The sequence below is a fragment of the Scyliorhinus torazame genome, chromosome 11 (assembly GCF_047496885.1).
Source record: "Scyliorhinus torazame isolate Kashiwa2021f chromosome 11, sScyTor2.1, whole genome shotgun sequence".
Lineage (NCBI taxonomy): Eukaryota > Metazoa > Chordata > Chondrichthyes > Carcharhiniformes > Scyliorhinidae > Scyliorhinus > Scyliorhinus torazame.
This window is the reverse complement of record NC_092717.1, coordinates 102,665,567-102,688,123: the sequence shown is the minus strand read 5'-3', so window position 1 is coordinate 102,688,123 and position 22,557 is coordinate 102,665,567. Positions and strand designations below refer to the sequence as shown.

Genomic DNA, 22,557 nt, shown 5'->3' with positions numbered 1-22,557 from the left:
TGCATAATACCAATTTACTAATCTCACACAGGACTGGTAAACTAAATGTAGGTTCAGTTTATTTGAAAACGTAGTAGAGGCTTTCTCAGCAGACAGATTCACTATAAAGATTCAACAGCTATTGTTAACAGTAAAGTGTGGCTGCAACTCCTTCACACCATATGCTGTTAGCTAGTTAGCAAACTGAAAGCTACTTTGAACAATGTCTGCTTGTTACATGGTTTAAATCCTGGCTACTTATTCATTAGTGTATTTTCTCAAAATTATATCAAAACAGTGACTGCTGCTGGTACAACACCCATCTAAGGACTAGTGTTGTGACTGGATAACTGAGTGATGGCAGAAGGAGGATAATGGGGAGGGGTGTTGGCACCAAGGGCAGGGTGGTGGCACTCATTGGGCCCCCTCTCTTATCAATGCTGCGTCCCTCAATCAGGCAATGAATGTCTTTGAGTTAAGGATCCCATCCGTCCCCCCTGGGCTTGTTGTGGTCCCCGCATGGCAATACCCCCCCTTCCCCAGCCAACAACTGGTTAATACCAACGGTGGCAGAATGAGGCCCTGAAGTAGCCATGAGTTAAGGGCCTCCATTGTTGGCTGTTTGGAAGGCTATCCAAGAGCTTTCCCACCACAGACTTGCTGAGATGCAGACGGAAAGGGAGTGGGGTCATCACCCACCAACTTTTTGCCTAACTAAATGCACCTCTGCCATTAAACCCATCATGGTGAGGGCATAAGATCCCACCCATTGCTTCTAAAGCGTTCCCACCACCGAGGTTAAACTAATCGAGCTGTAGTTACTGGGCTTATCCTTACATACATTATTGAACAAAAGTGTAACATTTGCAATTCTCCAGCCCTCTGGCATCATCCCTGTATCTAAGTAGAATTGGAAAATTATGGCCAGTGTCGCCGCAATTTACACTCTTGTTTCCCTCATTGTCCTTGAATACATTTGATCTGGTCATGGTGATTTATCAACTTTAAAACCTTCTTTTGGTCGCTAATCAGTTCTATTCCTATTTTCACCCCCATTTTACTATTTAAGAGAGAGAGTTAGACTGAGGCTAAATAGTGACAGTCACAGATAAAAGTAGCAGCAGGATTATGCTTCAGGGGAAACAGCACCAAATACTAGCAGCTAAAAGGAGCGGTTGGAAGTCAGCAAGGAGTCAGAGACAGTACTGGGAGAGTAATTAAACAAAAACAAATCAATATGTCATAGGGCAGTAATTAGGTGACTGGTCATTTGAAGAGCCCATAAATTAGCAAATGGCTGAAGGAGTTTGGGGTAGAGCAGCAGAGTGAAATGAGCGTGAGTCTCAGGGAGCAAAGGAGAAAAAAATATATATTGTCAGTTCAAGCGAGGGCACTCATTGGTAAGGTTTTTTTATACACGGCTTTATTGGATTGGATTGGATTTGTTTATTGTCACGTGTACCGAGGTACAGTGAAAAGTATTTTTCTGTGAGCAGCTCAACAGATCATTAAGTACATGGGAAGAAAAGGAAATAAAATACTTTAGTTTATTTCTGTTAAGTTCAGTCAGTCTAATAAATAGAGGCATGGCAGACATCTTCAGTCCTATGGGATGGACATGCTGTACCATGTAGGAACTGCCTCTCCAAAGTCAAATGTTGGATAAATCACATTTCTTTCAGTTTAATTTTAGATACTGAAAATATCCTTTGTTCCAGACCCCAAATTCTACTCTCTGCCACTATTTTCATACCCTCCCCAGCTATTTTTTTTTTTAAAAATCATTTTTATGGGATGTGGGCTTCACTGCTAGGCCAGCATTTGTTGCTGATCCCTATTTGTCCTTGAGAAGGTGATGAGCTGACTTCTTGAACTGCTGCAGTCCATGTGGTGTAATTATATCCAACTGTGCTATTAAGGAGGGAATTCCAGGCACGGTGATACATTTCCAAGTCGGGATGGTGAGTGACTTGAAGGGGAACTTCCAAGTGGTGGTGTTCTCAGGTATCTGCTGCCCTTGTCCTTCTAGATGGCAATGGTCGTGGGTTTGGAAGGTGCTGCCTAAGGAGCCTTGGTGAGTTCCTGCAGTGCATCGTGTAGATGGTGCACACTGCTGCTACTGTGTATCGGTGATGGAGGGAATGAATGTTTGTGGAAGGGGTGCCAATCAAGTTGGTTACTTTGTCCTAGATAGTGTCGAGCTTCTTAAATGGTGTTGGAGCTGCACTCATCCAGGCAAGTGGGGAGTATTCCATCACACTTCTGACTTCAGGCTTAACCAAATAAGTTTATAATTTTATCGGCCTGTTCTATCTGGAACTGAACTTTAAATCACACATTTCTCCAAGAGTTTTTACATTCATCCCCACAATATTGTTAACTCTGCCCCTACCTCAACTGAAACCCTCAAATCTGCCTTAGTCATTACCAAATTTTACTACTTCAATTCTCATTTTGCTGGCTTCCCATCTTAAAACCATATTAAGTCCCAGTACCTTGGTTAAGTTACAATGGCCAAATACCAAAGCACTCCTTCATGGTCCTACCCTCATCCACCTTATCTCCTGCTGCCCCATACAAACCCTTCTTAAAAACTGCAATCCTCTGATTTCAGATTGCTGAATATCTACTACTTGTGTAGTAGATATGGAACACTTTTGATCACTTTAATCCTGTTTTTTTGAACTCCCACTGCCTCTCTTTTATTTTTCCTTTAAAAGCCTCAAAATCACCTTGAATGAAACTATTGATTATTCTCTTAATCTCTTCATTTTGGCTCATCATCTGTTTTCCTTGCATGCATTTGTGAAATGCTTTGGGGAGTTTTTTTACGTTAAAGGTGCTATTGAAATGCAAATTACTGTTGTTGAACTTTGCTTTAATCATTTGCGTCACAAAATATAAGTGCATAAACATAAATTTTACCGTGTGTGGATTGTTGCACAGCTTCTGCTATCTTGATGTGATATCTTTTCTCTTGTACCATGAAGAAGGTTGTCTTCACACCCCTAATAAATGGTATATTTAGTTGTTAAGTTGGTGCTCAATTTAAAATCTACTTTGAAATTTTACTACAGTAATACTTACCTCATCGCAAAATACGAAGAGTTTGGATACTTCATTTTCCTCATTTGGGGCTCTAAAAAAAGATGGCAGAATTTTTTTCCAAATATAGCCTAAAATCTAGCACAAATATTTTCAGAATGGATGTTTTACTTGCTTATATTCCTATAATGATGTGAAATTGAACTCCAACTTGACTGTTGCAAGTTCAACTGACTCGGAAGTAAAGTGATGTACTCTACAGAAGCAATCTTGCATTAGAGTATTATCTACACTAACGAGTTTCCTTTATTTACTCATACATATTAAGCAAAAACTATTTAGAAGTTGTGTGTGCAGGGCCACACGTGATGCCGTGGTTAGCACTGGGACTACGGCGCCGAAGACCCGGGTTCGAATCCCGGCCCTGGGTCACTGTCCGTGTGGAGTTTGCACATTCTCCCTGTGTCGGTGTAGGTTTCACCCCCACAACCCAAAGATGTGCAGGTTAGGTGGATTGGCCACATTAAATTGACCCTTAATTGGAAAAAAATAATTGGGTACTCTAAGTTTATTTTTTTTTAAGTTGTGTTTACAGGTCCTCTTTGACAGTAGCATATGCAAGTGTCCAAGAGGGCATTTATACAGTACTACTGAACACTCATGGCACATCAATATCATCATAAAGTTAGGGAAAATCATACCAACTATATTCCATTAACAAAAGATGATTTTGTTTGAGAAACTAAAGTATGAACAGTTGGTTAGCTCCTTCCTCAGAAAATAATATTTCCTTTAATTTAATTGTATTAATCGATTGAAACTGGTTTGCTATCCAACACAAATTAATATAAACTGTAAAAAATGCGAGACTACATTTTCTATTAACTTGTATACCCATTCAAACATATGTTAAAAGGAAAGGAAAAGTGCTTCACTAAATTATCTAGAGATAACCTCGTGCATTTTTCATGAAATGTAATTATTAATTATGTATAAATTCCAATTAGCTAATACTCACCAGTCTCTTCTAGGCATCCCTTGGGTTCAGGGATGACTTGCTTCATGAGTCCAATGCACAATTTCCAGACTCTGCCACATGTGGACAGGTGCTGCTTCAGGGGTTAGTTGAATGAGTTGCTTGGAGGCTTTTGTACTCTCTCCGTCTCCTTGGTTTAGGATCTGCATGTTCTTGGCCAAGTTCTCTGTGTTCAGTACCTTTCCAAAAGAACCTTTTGCCATTTTGGTCGGTCACAATGAGTTGGTGGAAATATTTTACTTCTTCAGCAATGCTTTGATAACTTTTCAATGGAGGTGGCTTTGAGTGATTTAGCACCTTGGTGCAGGGTATGTTGGCTTGGGGGAAGACCTTTCTTGTCACTGGATTTGGAGGGCCTTTTGAAACCATTGCTGATTGTACTTTGAGATGCCTGATGCGATGGCCTTGGTCTCAGGTTTGAGATCCTGGACCTTCTCTTCTGAGAAGGACCTTCTCTTCTGACTGAAGTTGGAATGGTTTTGGTTTTGAATTGAAGATGGGGCTTGGCCAGGGCTTTGGAGAGATAATGGGTTGAAGGATCGTCAACAAAGATTTATCCAATGACTGTTGAACAATTCATTTTGGCTTCTCCTGGTAGATATTTCTGTGCAGCTAATGTCATAATTGACCATCCTGCTCACTTTGGCACTGCTTTCTCTGTTTGAGCCATCTCCGTCTCTTCCACAAGTTGGAAAATTATTGACAGTCGTTTAATCAAAAAGAACTCAAAAGGGTGGGGTTTCAGCAACTTCTCTTCAACTCGTTGACTCTCTCGCTGCATTAAGTCTTTATTGGATAATTTCTCTCGGTGGGATGCATGCAATTTCACCCCATCAGTTTCAGCTACTTCTTCAAAACCAGCCTCCCTTGTCAAGGTGATCATTTCACGAGACACCTCAGCGCCATTTTAGTTAGATTCTTTGTGGTCACTGACAAATGCGATCAGGGCACAATTTCTGCCATACACCATTCAGACGTGACAAAGTGACTTCATCCCATGTACTCGAGGATGTTGTCGCCATCCCAAAACTTCCTTGACTGGTGGCACATTTCCACATTGGTGCCTTGATGAGTTGGAACAAAGTACAGTGTAGATAATAGATTTGAATATTGCTATTCACTGCTGATCCATAAGCTGTTTCAATTAAGCTGTGTTGGGTGGCAGGAAATTCACCTTCACATTTTCAGACAATTCATCAAGACAGGTAGGACAGGTGCAATCATCCAAAAGGAACAATACTTTTGAAGATGATATTTTCTCTGGCATATTATACCCTCTAGGCATGGATAGCACACAGCAAGAGCCATTCTTCAAAAAGTGCCCTGTCATCCAGGTTTTTATTTGAATGTCAAATGATACGCAGATGCTCCCTGGAATAATCCCTCAATGCCCATGGTTTCTTGGACTAGTACGTCACTAAAAATTTAAATTAAAATCTCCTGCAGCGTTTTCACCGAGCAGGAGAGCCTGGAGATCTTTGATAGCTTTAAATCCTGGTGCTGTTTTATCTTGTTTGAAAAATGTATGCTTTCTGTGGTATATGCTTTCAAAAATGCCCCATCTAATCAGCATTAAAAAACTTGTTTTGTCCGGGAGCTATTTTGTTCAAAGACTATCTCCAAATAAGCAGGGAATTCATCAATCAGTTCTGTATCAGCGCTAATGTTCTACTAGTCACTTTAATGCTGTATAGATAGGTACATCCCTTGAAAAACTTGAAGCACCCACAAATAGCATTGAAACTTTCGGACTGCAAACTCTCACCCTGTTCATTCTGGAAGTCTACATATAGGCTTATGCTTGCATAACAATCAAACTAAGAGGTACCTGCTGCAGGTTTTGTCTTGACCCAGACTGCCATGAGGCTTTCCACATTCTCCATTATGCTGTCTCTGGTCCAACTCACCTGCCAACACTTTAAAGTTGCAACACTTTGCACACATCGATTTTGTCAGCATTACTGTGGACACTTCTTCACCAGTATCAACTGTTCGTTTTCCAGCCTCGAAACGTTTTAACATAACCAATTTCACTGCTAGGCTGATAGGTTTTCCTGAAGCAGGCTTGCTACCACTACTTGCTGGGCGTTACTGACTCATGTTGAGGAATTATTCCAAGGAATTGCAGCGCTAAATCATTAGCCTGAATCATGGCACTTTAACATGACCCCTCTTTCACACCTACCGCAAGCTTTAACAAAGGCCAGGCCTAGGGCCTTCAAAACTAATCAGACAACTGAAGAGTCAGCCTCCTGAAGGGTAAGGTCTGTCCAGTTTTCATCCAAACAAGCCTAGAGACAAGGAAAGTAACTTTACCTCTGTCCAGACTGTTTCTCATTCACAGACTTCAAAATGGCTTCCCTACCTCATCCAATATACAGTTCCATAGCAGCACGCATGGGGCTCTAAAATTGGAATCAGTTTTGAGGCACAGAAATGAGCAGCCCAGACTTCAAACCTGTTAGTTTGAATATTCTTTCTTCAGAAGTTGCATTACACACCTTACTTGCTTCAGAATGGCGGTGATCAAGGCAGGTACCCGGCGTCAAATCAACATGAAACAAGATGATGCATGCAACAAAATGTCTAACACTGTGCATGTTTTATTTCCAACTCCCCCCCCATCCAGGAGAAGGTCGCCCATAAATGCCGGGAGCGGGAGAAGACTGGAGGGGGACAATTTAGTGAAGAGGGGCATTTAGTGGGGCATTCCTGCACACCACACACATGCTCCAGTCATGCAGGTGGAGTTAGGAACTCCCGAGTGGGCAAACGGTCGGAGGGCCGGCCGACCCCAGGGACTAGCTGCCGTCCAGACAGGTTTCAGGCCTCTGGAATGGATGGTCCCATTGATCGTGAAGATGCAGTCAAAGAGCCAGAGACTAAATGAGGGGTTGTCGGCGAGGATCCAGCACCTGCAGGTGCAGTTGTAGGAGTCCAGGAGGTGTTGTCGATCCTGCGTGCCGCCCACACCAACACTGCAAGGGTGGTGTCCACAGTGGATCCCTTGGGGGTGAAGGTTTCCACAACGGATCAACATGTCCAAGGCCTGGGGCAATCTGTGCAGGTGGTGGCTGAGGCCGAGGGCAGCGCTGCCCCACCACAGGCAGCCATGTGGCAAAGCCACCTGGTGCTCTTGAGTGTGGCCTAGTCACAGCGGGCCAAGGAGGAGGGCGACAGCGACATTGCCCAGGCGCTGGCCGACATGGCATAGACCAGAGGGCGGTGGCCTTGTCCCAGAGGGAGATGGTGCAGTCACTGGCTGATATGCTACCGACCCAGAAGGTTGAGGCACAGTCACTGGGTGATGTGGAGCAGTCCCAGACAGAGGTGGTCCACCCCCTGTGCTCCATTGTCGCGAGCATGCAGACCCTGGTCGCGACCAGAGCCGACCTCCAGGATTGGCAGCGCCATATGGTGGGGGAGCCTCAGGGGTTAGTTCCGCTCACATCCCCATCACATGGATTAGCCCAGGGGCCAAAGGGCACCCAAGAGAGGAGGAGCTGATGGGGCTGGGGCCGGTGATTCCTGTAGGGGAGGTGCCAGAACACCACCACACCTCAGACTCCCCGCCCCCCCCACCTCTGTCCCTGGCACTTCACATGGGCAGTGGGCAAAACAGGGCGGCACCCACCACCTGTGACACCCAAGCAGCAGCCGAGTCCATCCAGGCACGGTCGCCCCAAAAGACGACTCCCATAGGGAACCCATGTCACAGGACGGTATTCACAGCAGGCTGTTCCACGTCTTTTTTTTTAAAATTTAGAGTACCCAATTCATTTTTTCCAATTAAGGGGCAATTTAGCGTGGCCAATTCACCTACTCGGCACATCCTTTGGGTTGTGGGGGCGAAACCCACGCAAAGACGGGGAGAATGTGAAATCTCCACATGGACAGTGACCCAGAGCCGGGATCGAACCTGGGACCTCGGTGCCGTGAGGCAACAGGGCTAACCCACTGCGCCACTGTGCTGTCCAAAGCTGTTCCACTTCTGATGTACCATCTGGGGATCCACCTAGGTCTAGCTTTAGGGCCCGTATGGCTAGAAAAGTAGACACCAGTTAAGTTGGAATGGGTGCAGGGTAGAGTTTAGCGATAGCGGCTCGGGCACGAATCGGTATATATGTTTTCATATCATAGACCTGTGCAGAATGTTACAACCTGCCTCGATGCTTTGTCAGATGGGTGTGAGGGGTGGGCTGGTCTGGGATGGCCGCAGAGGAATGTGGTGGGGTGGGTTAGGCTCAGGGACCGCAGCTCAGCCAGCGCTCACTGCTCTGGTGTTGTACGGTCCCCATGCTCAGCCTAAGTCTTTGACAGCATGCCCAGTCTGGCAGATGCCCAGTCTGGCAGGTCCTTGAATGGCAGGCGGTACATGCGAGGCCTCATGCAAGGCCTCCTTTGCACCACCTCCTCCTCAGCCTGCTAGGGTGGCCGGCTCGCCATTCTCAGTGGCTGCCTCCTGTTCCTCTGGGGCAGGCTCCACTGCTGCGGCGTTTTCCTCCTCGAGCAGCTCCAGCTCGTACAACAGTGGTACATCCCCCAGGGCCACGGCGACCATTACTGGTTGAATTCCAATATCCAATGTCTGCAGGAGGTGAAAGTCTGACATATAGCATGATGCATACCCCCGTGCCCAACCAGGTCCGCTGTGCTACACAGTGGCCCCGGTTGGTTCTGCGGATTGTGCCTCCCCATGTTCCCCTCACCCCCAATCCCCCTGCACCCCTGGCCCCATAGGTGCACGGCCCCATGGGGGCCTCTTCCCCTGGCGCCTGTCCCTGCTGCCATGGGTACCATCGGCTGGCGAGGCCCTTGACAGCGGTACACACTGTGGCCCCCGTCCGGCACCCCGCTGTAGGGGCTACTGTGGGCACTGCCCAAAGGCAGGCCGTGTGATGCCCTGCCAGCGACTGGTGGCCGGTTGGTGGGGGTGATATGGCGGAGGGTGGTGTGCAGGGTTGGGAGCTGGGGTGCAGGGTGGAGGGTGGGGGCTGGGTGCGGAGGCACACATGCGTCCGGTGGCACTCTGCAGAACCAGGTGCCAAGGTGTGTGGTGAGTGGGGTGCGCAGCAAGATGGTTGCCTTGCAAACTGTAGCAATGGAAGTCCGTGCCTGGACACCGCCCCAGTCCTATGGGGGCGGGTCACACTGGCCTCACAGCCCATTCCCATCTCCCCCTCCCCTCCTCCCCCGGACTCTGGCATCCCCACCTCACCCACTCCCCCTCGCCCGCAGCCAGCCCTGCAAGTATCAGGACCAACAGCCCAAGGTCGCACCTCAGCATGTTCTACCTCCTCTCTCTCCCTCACCAACCACGGTGCCTGCTTCTTGATTTTTAAAAGCACAAATGAACCTCGCGGTCGGGAATTCCCCCCAGTGGAGGTGAAGAATTGCAGAAGCCCCAGAGAATACCAGGTGAGGCCCACTAATGATATGCAAATGCCGTTTACTGTACATTGACACCGCTGTCGAGGCACTGGAGTATTGCGATTTACCGTGAACCCGGCGCCCGCCACAATTTCAGCATTAAACCGATTCTCCATCCAACCGCCTTTCCCAATTTCAGCATCAGCCAACAGAGAATCCCACCATATCTCTTTCAAGGCACATATAGATGCGGAGGCAAGGAGGGAGCAGGAAAAACTGGCGAACGATATTATAGAGTTTGATTGCAGGTATGCGAACAGTCCATTCCCAGAACTATTAGCGGAGAGAAAAATACTGCAAACGCAGATGATCTGATCTCTACAGATGGGGCGGGGCGACAGTTGAGGAGAGCTAAAGGGGCAATCCAGAAGTATGGGGAGAAGGTAAGTCGTCTCCTGGCATTTCAACTGAGGAAATGGGAGGCAGAGAGGGAGATTGTACAGATTAGGGCACGGGATAGAGGGGGCGTTGATCTTGGCTCAGGAGAAGGTGAATGGGGTATTTTGGGCCTTCTATGAAACGTTGTACAGGTCCGACTCGCCTCGGGATGAGAGGAATATGGTGAAGTTCCTGGGAGAGTTGGAGTTTCCCAAGATGGGGGAGGAGGTACGGGACGAACTAGCAGCTCATTTGGAGTTGGTAGAGATCAAGGAGGCACTGAAATTGATGCAGTTGGGGAAGGCACTGGGGCCCAATGGGTTCACGATGGAACACAGAACATAGAACATTACAGCGCAGTACAGGCCCTTCGGCCCTCGATGTTGCGCTGACCTGTGAAACCACTCTAAAGCCCATCTACACTATTCCCTTATCGTCCATATGTCTATCCAATGACCATTTGAATGCCCTTAGTGTTGGCGAGTTCATTACTGTTGCAGGCAGGGCATTCCACGCCCTTGCTACTCTCTGAGTAAAGAACCTACTTCTGACATCTGTCTTATATCTATCTCCCCTCAATTTAAAGCTATGTCCCCTCGTGCTAGAGATCACCATCCGAGGAACAAGGCTCTCACTGTCCACCTTATCCAATCCTCTGATCATCTTGTATGCCTCAATTAAGTCACCTCTTAACCTTCTTCTCTCTAATGAAAACAGCCTCAAGTCCCTCAGCCTTTCCTCATAAGATCTTCCCTCCATACCAGGCAACATTCTGGTAAATCTCCTCTGCACCCTTTCCAATGCTTCCACATCCTTCCTATAATGCGGCGACCAGAATTGCACGCAATACTCCAAATGCGGCCGCACCGCGGAATTTTATAAAACATTTGTAGACCAGTTGACCCCTTTATTGTTGGGATGTTCAGTGACTCCTTGGAGAGAGGTGCCCTGCCACAGACATTGGGGCACACTTTGATTTCCCTGCCCCTTAAGAAGGACAAAGGGGCAAAATGCAAAAAAAGGCAAAATGCTGGTCATATTGTCCGATCTCCCTGTTAAATGGGGCTGTTTAGCACAGGGCTAAATTGCTGGCTTTGAAAACAGACCAAGGCAGGCCAGCAGCACGGTTCGATTCCCGTAACAGCCTCCCCGAACAGGCGCCGAAATGTGGCGACTAGGGGCTTTTCACAGTAACTTCATTTGAAGCCTACTCGTGACAAAAAGCGATTTTCAATTTCAATTTTCAGAGTTTTTATCTAAGGTGTTAGCGTTAAGACTGGAGCCTTGTCTCCTGGAAGTTATGGAGATAAAAGAAACAGGACTTATAAAGGGGGAGGTTGATGGCAAACGTGAGACGTCTGTTGAACGTGGTGCTCACCCCGGGGGAGAGTCGGGTTCCGGAGATCATGGGCAAAATTCTCCGTTATCGGCGCAAAGTCCGCCGATCGGCGCAAAAAACGGCGCAAATCTGACTTGCGTCACGCCGGAAAAATGGTTCAAAAGTCTCCGGCCCGAAATGGGCTAGCAGCGACGTGACGGGATCCGCGCTTGCGCACGTGGTTCACGCCGTGCAGCGTCATACACGCCGCATGGCGTGACGGCTCATAAGGCCGCGCTGCTCCCCCCACCCGACCGGAACACCCGACCGGAACACCCGGCTGGATGGCTGGCCGCCGCTCAGCCCCGAGGTTCCAGTCACGGGATGTGGAGGCGCTCCTGGACGCAGTGGAGCAGAGGAGGGACGCCCTGTATCCTGGGCACGGCCGCAGAGTTGCCCCACGCCACAGCCGGCGTCTGTGAAGGGAGGTGGCAGAGACCGTCACCGCTGCGGCCCTGACACCACGGACAGGCACCCAGTGCCACAAGAAGGTGAACGACCTCGTCAGAGCAGCCAGGGTGAGCCTCGCCCATATCCCTCCCTCCCCCATATCCCCCCCTCCCCATATCCCCCCTCCCCCATATCCCCATCCCCCCTCCCCCATATCCCCCCTCCCCCATATCCCCCCTCCCCATATCCCCTCTCCCCCATATCCCCTCTCCCCCATATCCCCCTCCCCCATGTCCCCCTCCCCCATGTCCCCCTCCCCCATATCCCCCCTCCCCCATATCCCGCATATCCCCCCTCCCCCATATCCCCCCTCCCCATATCCCCCCTCCCCCATATCCCCCATATCCCCAAGTGAATCCAGCCCTAACCTTAACCTCTGCAATGCACGCGCAACCGATGGCGTGCATTCATATACCTGCCTAACACTGTTGCCTTTTACCCCTGCCACCACCCCCACCCCCCCCCACACCCCCGCCACAGGAGAAGCGCGCACACAACAATAGGGAGCATGTGAGGGCTGGAGGAGGCCCCGCTGATGAGAGGCCACTGACCGAACACAAGGAAAGGGCCCTGGAACTGGCTGGCGGACCTGACGACCGGGAGGTTGCTGATGCAGAGGTCGGGGGCGTACTAGCAAGTGAGCTACCGACAGTCCGTCCCCATATCCCCCCTCCCCCATATCACCTGATCAGTGCCTGCGTGTCTAACCATGCATGCTTCATTGTGTATCGCAGGAGCAAACGTCCAGGCACCCATCCCCGCAGATGCAGACCGCCTGCAGGATGCCCCTCGGAGGCCACGGGAGACGGAGAGACCCGGACCCTCCGGCATGCGACGCCCGCAGGATGCCCCTCGCACACCACGGGAGACGGAGAGACCCGGACCCTCTGGCATGCGACACCCGCAGGATGCCCCTCGGAGGCCACGGGAGACGGAGTGACCCGGACCCTCCGGCATGCGACGCCCGCAGGATGCCCCTCGCACACCACGGGAGACGGAGAGACCCGGACCCTCCGGCATGCGATGCCCGCAGGATGCCCCTTGCACACCACGGGAGACGGAGGGACCCGGACCCTCCGGCATGCGACGCCCGCAGGATGCCCCTCGCACACCACGGGAGACGGAGAGACCTGGAGCAACAGGGAGACGACACCCCCGTCATGCGTGGGAGCGACGTCGCAGGCGTGTGCCACACAGCGACGAGGGGGGCAGCCACAGGCCCCCGTCACATCCGAGCCAGGACACCACTACCCAGGACACCACTACCCAGGACACCACTACCCAGGACACCACTACCCAGGTCACCACTACCCAGGTCACCACTACCCAGGACACCACTACCCAGGACACCACTACCCGGGACAGCACTACCCAGGACACCCCTACCCGGGACAGCACTACCCAGGACACCCCTACCCGGGACAGCACTACCCAGGAAGACGAAATACCGGACAGTGACTCAGAGTGGATGGGTGGAGACGAACCCCCACCCCAAAGTGCCATGGACTCAGAGTGGGACGAAGAGCACGACACAACGCCACTGCTGTCACCAACACCCTCCACCATCGCAGAAACACTCACCTCGGTTGGGCACTTTAGTGATGAGGCATCTGGTACACTCACTGGTGCGCACAACACAGCCGTCCCGGTACAGCAGGTGGAGGTAGGAGCAGCAGAGGGGCCGGGCGGTCGGAGGGCAGCCAAGCCCAAGCGAACATCTGCCGCCCAGATGGATCCCGGGTTCCTGGAGTTTCCACACCCACACATAGATCCGATGCAACCACCGACCCGGAGACGAGCGTAGAGGGTGACGGTCGGCTTGCGGCGGCTGCAGTCACAGGTGGAGGAGTCCACCCGCGTCCAGGAGCTGGAAGTTGTGCCGGTCATGCGTGCCACCCAGGCCGACACCGCACGGGTGGCGTCCGCGGTGGAGGCAATGGGTGCAACGGTGTCAGACATGGGGAACGGTTTGCGAGGCCTGGGGCTTTCCGTGCAGGCGGCGTCTGTGGCCCAGGACATGGCTGCCCTCTCACAGGAGGCCATGAGCCAGTGCCAGCGCCAGATGGGAGAGGCGCTCAACACCATGGCCCAGTCTCAGCAGGCCATAGCCCAGTCTCAGCAGGCCATGGCCCAGTCTCTGCAGACCATGGCCCAGTCTCTGCAGGCCATCGCTGAGGGCATCGGCGCCAGTGGCCATGTGCGAGCCGGCGTCGCACTGTCACAGACAGGGTTTGCCAACCCCCTGGGCTCCATGGCTGCAAACCTGCAGACCCCTGTCGATACCAGCACGGACCTCCAGGACTGGCAGCGCCAGATGCCGGGGGGGCGTCGGATGGCCAGTCCGTTCGCATCCCCCACCCATGTAGAGGCCTGGGGGCCATCGGGCACCCCGAGGGAGGAGGAGGTGGTGTGGTCCATCCCGGGTCCCCCTGTAGGGGAGGTCCGGGAACACCGCGACACCTCGGACTCCCCCCCCTTCCGTCCCAGGTGCGTCGGGTGGGCAACGGGCAGGACAGGCTGGCAGCTCGCCATCCCAGTCGCCCGGGCCGCAGCCTGGCCCATCTAGGCCAGGACTCCCCAGGAAACGGCCGCCAAAGGGATCCAGTGTCAGAGGGCAGGAATCACAGGAGTCCACCTCCAGTTCTGCTGTACCGTCTGGGGAACCACGTAGACGTAGTCAAAGGGCCCGTAAGGCCAAACAATTAGACACTGAGTAAGTTGGCACGGGTGCAGGGCACAGATCACAGATGAGTTTTAGGAGCTAGGGCACGTGCATGAACTCGTTTGGTTATTAAAGTCAATGTTACACCGACAGAAGCTGCCTTTGCGCTCTGTCCAAAGCGCGCGGGGGTGTCATGTACGTTGAGCCCCCCCCCCATCCCCCTTCCCGGCACGGACCCCCCATCCCCCTCCCCGGCACGGACCCCCCCCCAACCCCCTCCCCGGCACGGACCCCAACCTCCTCCCCGGCACGGACCCCCCATCCTCCTCCCCGGCACGGACCCCCCTCCCGGCACTCCCCCGGAGCCCAGCCCACTCTAACCACCCCCCCCCCCCCCCCCCCCCCGCCGCGCACACACACACACAACCCGAGACACACCTCTCCCCCACACATTCAGACTGCGGCCACGCCATCGCCTGCCCAGCGGCCAACCCCCCAGGCCGTCACTCACCTCCACGCTGGTCGGCGTGAACCTGGAGCACAGGTTCACGCCGATGAAAAGGAGGTTTGATTTACGTCGACGTGAACGGTCATCACGTCGACGGGACTTCGGCCCATCCGGAAGGGAGAATATCGGCAGGCCCAAAATCGGCTGCCTTGCGCAGACCCGTGCCATTCTCCGACGTCAGCGGCGTCATTAACGCCCCGCCGATGTTTCTCCCTTCGGAGACTTCGGCAACCGGCGGGGGCGGGATTCACGGCGGCCAACGGCCATTCTCCTACCCGCTGGGGGTCGGAGAATGACGCCCCATAATTTTGCTTGATGTGGAAAAGCATTTGACCAGGTAGAATGGGACTATCTGTTCACGATACTGGAGGAATTTGGGTTTGCACCAGGCTTCGTTGCATGGATGTAGCTGTAGTATGAGGCCCCATTTGCCAGTGTTTGCACTAACAAAGTGACTTCTGAGTCCTTTCGTCTATGCCGGGGTAAGAGGCAGGGATGTCCACTATCCTCTTTGTTGTTTGCATTAGCAATAGAGCCACGAGGCATGGCACTGAGATCTTTGAAAGCATGGGAAGGATTGGTTAGAGGAGGGGTGGAACATTAGGTCTCGCTATACATCGCCGATTTGCTATTATATGTTAGGGATCCGGAGGCGACAGTGAGAAACATTATGGGGATCTTGTAGCGTGGTGGGTCCTTTTCTGGCTATAAGCTAAATATAGGAAAGAGCAAATACATGGTGGCTGGGGCACCGGGGTGGAGAGGGGGCTTGGGGAGTTGCCGTTCCAGCTAACGGGAAGTCATTTTCAGTATTTGTGGGGGAGACGTGCCGACGTCCTGGCCTTTGCCTCGCTTGTGGCAAAGAGGCAGATCCTCTTGCACTGGAGGTCGATTAGACTGCCAAGCGCCTCGGTGTGGCTGGGTGACTTGATGGAGTTTTTGCAGCTAGAGAAGGTCAAGTTGACTGTGAGAAGGTCAGTGGAAGGGTTTTATCGTAGATGGCGACCGTTTATAGTGTACTTCAAAGAGTTGGTCACTGTTAGCTGTTGGGAGGGGAAGATAGGGTGGGTGGGGGGTTTTAGTGGTGAGGTTATATTGTTATAGGGGAAGTGGGGGGTAGAGGGTACTTACTGTTTAGCTGTTATTCTGTGTTATTGTCTGCTTTGTATAAAAATAGTTTAAAATTATAATTAAAATATTTCCAATAAAAAAGCCATGATGTGGACTGGGGTGAGCACAGTAAGAAGTCTTACAACACCAGGTTGAAGTCCAACAGGTTTGTTTCAAATCACTAGCTTTCGGAGCACTGCTCCTACATTCGCCTGAGGAAGGAGCAGTGCACCGAAAGCTAGTGACTTGAAACAAACCTGTTGGACTTTAACCTGGTGTTGTAAGACTTCTTACCTAACAAAAAGAACAAAGATGTGCTGTTGAAGCTTTTCATCCTGTACAAATCAGGAGAGATGCAAGAATCCCAAATTCCAAAGGGAGCAACAATTTACTGCATGATTGGTTGGAAAGTCAACTCTGATTGGTCAAGGTATTGCCATGGAGAATGGACCAGGGAACTATTTTCCCCCATGCTTTTCTTTAATTCAAAAAAGGCTGGTTGTGCATTACTGGTTTTTAGTTAACCGAATTTAAACTCTGCAGCTACCATGGTGAAATTGTAGCTCTGTATGCAATATCAGGTGCTTACATATGAATATATGTAACTTCTAACAAGCTAAGAGAATCAAATTGAAAACCCAACTGATAATTTTATATTGATTATTAGTATAATTAATCCTTCTATCCACTGCAGTTCATTCTGTACCTCATCATAGTAAATTGCACATGCATTGGAACTGTATTAACTAAAGAACTAGGAAACGATGAATTCCGGTGATGGTGATGTGCTGAGCAGACGCACATCAGGTGGCTCTCCTCCAGAACACAGCCAAATCGGCACTTTTAGTCGAAATTAGCTCGAAAATTTAGTCTTAACTCACCCACAATTAAGAAAGGGAAAGGATAGAAACATCATGCCAGCAAACGGGAGCATGAGAGGCCGCAGAGGAGCCAGGAGTGGAGGGAAAGGCCATGAACAGCGGGTGGATGAGTCAGCGGACCCACGAGGCGAGGGGTCCCCTGCCACCCCAGAGAGAAGGAGACCGACAACCCGAACAATAGCCTCCCCCCCACCCATCTGGAGATGGAAGGAAGACGTTCCTGACAAAGGAACGGAACTGACGGCGATGAGGGAGGTAATAAAAGTGGAAATCCAGGTGGTGATCAAGGTGGCAGTGACGGAGGCGTTGGTCACTATGCAGACGGTGACCGATGGACTGGGCAAGAAGGTGGAGGCGCAGGGCAAGATGCTTCTCGAGCTGGAAAAGCCAAAATCAAAAGGTTGGTGGCGACCCACGGGAGCTTGAAGTCGAGGACCAGGAGAATAGGTCCCGAAGCCAGAATATCCGGATTGTGCGCTTGCCAGGGACCTGACGGGCTATGTGGCCCAAATGCTGGCCAGCTTAGTTGCGAGGGACAGCTTCCCCAACCCATCGGAGATCGACAGGGCACAACAGATCGCTCCAACCGAAGCCCAAAGCGGGGAAACAACCAAGGCCATTAATTGTGAAACTGCATCATTATCAGGATCGTGAGAGCATCCTGCGGTGGGCAAGGCAGGCGAAGGCGAGCAGCTAGGAAGAACATAGAATCCGGGTCTACCAGAACATTGGGGCAGACCTGACAAAGTGCAGGGCTGAGTTCAACCTGGCAAAATCGGCCCTGTACAGGAGCAGAGTGAGATTTGGAATATGATTCCCAACCAGGCTCTGGGTCACATTCCAAAACAAGGAACATTATTTCAACAACCCGGCAGAGGTGGCTGGGTTTGTTCGGACGAACGGCCAGGATAAGGGGCAAGCAAGGCAGCGCTGAGGGCGAAGCAGAGTAGATGGGGAGATAAAAGAACTATGATGCAAGTACACTGGGCTGGATTCTCCGATTTGAAGACTATGTGCTGACGCCGGCATGGGAACAATGAAGCATTACACCTGGAAAAACGGTGCAAAAACTGCACCGATCCTCTGTCTGGTGGGGGGCTAGCAGGCACGCAGCGCAAAGCCGGCAGCTTTAACTGCGGATACAGACGGAGAATTGCTGGGTCCGTGGCTGCGCATGTGCACAGTGGCGGCCTGCAGCGGCTGCACCGTGCAACATGGCACCGGCCGCGCACGGACACAGCCTGCCAAATAGTGACCTCCTTTGGCCAGGCTCGCCATCTCTGGGGCAACCCCCACCAGTGCCCCCAGCCCCCGCCAAAACTCCCCCTGCCCATGAACTGCTTCCACACGACTGTGGCGGCGCTGGATTCAGTCTGCAGCCGCCACACCGGGTTCACAAAATAAATAGCACGAGTGACCCATGCCGTTGGGAACTTGGCCCAACGGGTCGGAGCATTGGCGGAGCATCACGAAAGCAGTGGCTCAATTTCAGCGCAAATTCCACTGGGTAGCCGTCTGGTCCCAGGGCCTTAGCCGACCACATGGCCTCCAATCCCTCTACTACTTCTGCAATCCCGATCGGGGCTCCCAACCCCTCCACCAACCCTTCCTCCACCTTCGGAAACTTCAACCCTTCCAGAAACTGCCTCATCCCCTCCACCCCAGCTGGGGGCTCCGACTCATACAGCCGACTGTAAAACTCCTTGAACACCCCATTCACCCCCGCTGGATCCAAGACCATGTTCCACCCTCTGTCCTTCACTCTTCCTATCTCCCTGGCCACCTCCCTTTTCCTGAGCTGGTGTGCTAGTATCCTACTGGCCTTCTCACCATACTCATATATCGTTCCTCTCACCTTCCTCAACTGCCCCACCGCCTTCCCTGTGGATATCAGACCAAACTCCATCTGCAGCTTCTGCCGCTTCTTCAACAACCCCGCCTCCGGGGTTTCAGAATACCTTCTGTCCACCTGGAGTATCTCCCTAACCAGCCTGTCCATCTCTGTCTGCTCCACCTTCTCTCTATGAGCCCGTATCAAAATTAGCTCCCCCCTAACCACTGCCTTCAGAGCCTCCCACACCGTTGCTGCCAAAACCTCCACGTGTCATTTATCTCCAAATAATTCTGGATGGCCTCCCTCACCCACCCGCACCCCGCCTCATCCACTAACAGTCCTACATCCAATCTCCATTGCTGAACCCCCTCCTTGCTCACCCGTAAATCCACCCAGTGTGGGGCATGGTCCGACACAACAATCGCTGAATACGCGGCACCTACTACCCCTGCCAGCAAAGCCCTGTTCAAAATGAAAAAAATCAATCCGGGAGTACACTTTGTGAACATGGAAGAAAAAAGCAAAACTCCTTTGCTCTTGGCCGTCTGAACCTGCACGGATGTACCCCTCCCATCTGCTCCATAAACCCTTTTAGCTCCTTTGTCGCGGCTGGCACCCTCCCTGTCCTTGGACTCGACCGATCCAACCTCTGATCAATGACCATATTAAAGTTCTCAACCCATGATCAACCTGCATGAGTCCACGGAATTTTCCCCAACACCAGCCTCATAAACTCCGCGTTATCCCAGGTTGGTGGGTAAATATTCACTAATACCACCGGCATCCCCTCCAGCTTCCACTCACCGTAACATACCTACACCCCCCTGCCCCCCCACCCCCCCCCTCCCCCCCCCCCCCGAGTCCGCCACTGCATTCCTTACCTCAAATGACACCCGTTTATTGATCAAGATCGCAAAGCCCCTAGTTTTAGAGTCTAGCCCCGAATTAAATACCTGCCCAACCCACCACTTCCTCAGCCTAGTCTGATCCACTACCCTCAGGTGTGTCTCCTGTTGCATTGCCACGTCCGCACTCACACTCTTTAAATGTTCAAACATGCAAGCCCTCTTTGACTGGCCCACTCAGCCCTCTCACGTTCCATGTGATCAACCTAGTCGGAACAGTGCAGAAGGATGCCATTTGGCCCATCGAGTCTGCTCCGACCTATGGAAAGACCACCCCACTTAAGCCCACACTTCCACACTATCCCCGGAACCTTTCCTAATCTTTTTGGACACTAAGGGCAATTTAGCATGGCCAATCAACCTAAGCTGCACATCTTTGGACTGTGGGAGGAAACCGGAGCACCCGGTGGAAACCCACGCAGACACGGAGAGAAAGTGCAGACTCTGCACAGACAGTGACCCAAGCCGGGAATCGAACCTGGGATCCTGGAGCTGTGCAGCCACAGTGATAACCACTGTCCTACCGTGCTGTCCTGCGGGATTTCCTTAGTGTCCAAAAGGTTAGGTAGGGTTACTGGGATAGGGTGGAGATATGGGCTTAAGTAAGGTGCTCTTTCCAAGGGCTGGTGCAAAATCGATGGGCCAAATGGTCTCCTTCTGCACTGTAAATTCTATGATTCTATGTACACACACACAAACTCACACACACACACGAACACAAACACCCATACACACAAGTACACATGAACAGAGATACACACATGTGCACATATATACACACATACGCATATATACGCACACACACATATATATACACACACACACAGATGCACACGTACACATAGACATACACATACACACACACATGTACACATACATACACACACACGTACACAGACACACATGTACACAGACACACACGTGTACACACACACACATGTACACATATATATACACACACACACGCATACACAGCTGTGAGGCGACAATTGGACTTTGCGTCTGAGTGCAAGCCGTGATGAGATTGAGGTTGAGTATATCAACAGCTGTGTAGAGGCGGAGGTTGGAAAATCATTTCCAAGGATGGAATTCCATACTTAAAAAGTCAGAAATCCCCCAAACTGTGAAGATTTCCCATCCCTGCTAATCCCCTAGATCTATGATTTGCCAGGACAATGTTTCCAATGTAGTTCAAGTGAACGCCATCCAAACGGTAGAGCTTTGTCTTTCCCCAGCGCGGCTGTCGGTGCCCCAATAATTGTAAATCATTCCTCCCACATCAATCTTTGACCCAACCATACAACTCTTTGATCTTATTTAGCCTGTGCCAATTCGCTCAGGTAGTAATCCAAAGGTTATTACGCTGGAGGTTTTGTTTTTTAATTTAGCCCCTAGCTGTTCATACTCCCTTGGTAGAACCTCTTTATTAGTCCTACCTATGTCATTGGTACCCATGTGAACTGCATCAACTGGATCTTTCCCTCCCCACTAAGCGCTGAGGTGATATCCTCAATCCTGGCATTGGGCAGCAAAACAGCAATCTGGACTTATGGGGCGAAATTCTCCCGAAACGGCGCGATGTCCGCCGACTGGCGCCCAAAACGGCGCCAATCAGACGGGCATCGCGCCGCCCCAAAGGTGCGGAATGCTCCGCATCTTTGGGGGCCGAGCCCCAACATTGAGAGGCTAGGCCGACGCCGGAGGAATTTCCGCCACGCCAGCTGGCGGAAACGGCCTTTGGTGCCCCGCCAGCTGGCGCGGAAATGACATGTCGGGGCGGCGCATGCGCGGGAGCGTCAGTGGCCGCTGACAGTTTCCCGCGCATGCGCAGTGGAGGGAGTCTCTTCCGCCTCTGCCATGGTGGAGACCGTGGCGGAGGCGGAAGGGAAAGAGTACCCCCACGGCAAAGGCCCGCCCGCGGATCGGTGGGCCCCGATCACGGACCAGGCCACCGTGGGGACACCCCCCGGGGTCAGATCGCCCCGCGCCCCCCCCAGGACCCCGGAGCCCGCCCACGCCGCCTTGTCCCGCCGGTAAATAGGTGCTTTAATTTACGCCGGCGGGACAGGCAATTTATCGGCGGGACTTCGGCCCATCCGGGCCGGAGAATTGAGCGGGGGGGGGGGGGCCCGCCAACTGGCGCGGCCCGATTCCCGCCCCCGCCGAATATCCGGTACCGGAGACTTCGGCAACCGGCGGGGGGCGGGATTCACGGCAGCCCCCGGCGATTCTCCAACCCGGCGGGGGGGTCGGAGAATGACGCCCATGATCTCAGTTATAGAAGCTATACAGAGGGCGGGTTTCTCCCTTTCGGGGACTGTTCCAACGGCCCCCGACAGGTGCCGCGTCAACCGGTGCGCGGAGAATCACGGAGGCGCCGGCCATCGCGCCAGATTTCCATTGTGAGCGGCTATTCTCCGCCCCCACACCGGGCGCGATTCCGGCGCGGAGGGTCGGAGAATCCCGCCCAGGGTACTTGCCTTTATTAGCTGAGGCATGGGAGTATGGAGAAGGTCATGCGCTCCATAAGTTCTGCCATGCCCCAGGCATTTGAGCATGGGGCTTCCTCCATGGGCACAATGTTAACAATATTGGGGTGTTATTGACTGCCCAGATTAAGGTGACTCTGGGGAACCTATGTGATCAGGATGGGCTGAGATAAGATGGTTCTGTAGAAGTACATCTTTTTCATGACAACCATAACTGTGGGACCCCAATAGGGTAAAGCTGTTGTTGGAGGTGACTTGATGATCAAATCCCGTGTGATGAAAAGGAGTTGAATTCTACCTGAGGAAGACAGAGCCGTGAAGGACTTTAGGGCTGCACGTAATGCCATAGGTGCGAAGGGAACTGCCTTCCCTTAACTCCATTTACCTATCTTGGTTTCAATACCCTTGCCAAAAACAAATTTTTCAACTAATTTTGCCTTAACAGCTCTTTCAGGACAGAATTCCAGATTTC

General features: G+C 51.8%; 1 protein-coding gene across 5 annotated transcripts in view; it reads right to left on the bottom strand.

The window, feature by feature from the left end:
• The window catches only part of LOC140385423 (uncharacterized), a 417,673-nt gene that overhangs the window by 221,507 nt on the left and 173,609 nt on the right, over window positions 1–22,557 (bottom strand). For 4 of the 5 annotated variants that reach the window (XR_011933362.1, XM_072467556.1, XM_072467557.1 and 1 more), the window contains exons 3-4: window positions 3,067–3,118; window positions 2,905–2,987 (exon numbers count right to left, since the gene is read on the bottom strand). The exons of the other annotated variant lie outside the window; for it this stretch is intronic. Coding sequence is in view for 3 of the 4 variants with exons in the window: in XM_072467556.1 (XP_072323657.1) it covers window positions 2,905–2,987; window positions 3,067–3,118 (135 nt within the window). In the remaining variant the exon portion in view is untranslated. The remainder of the gene's footprint in view (window positions 1–2,904; window positions 2,988–3,066; window positions 3,119–22,557) is intronic. 5 annotated transcript variants of the gene reach the window in all.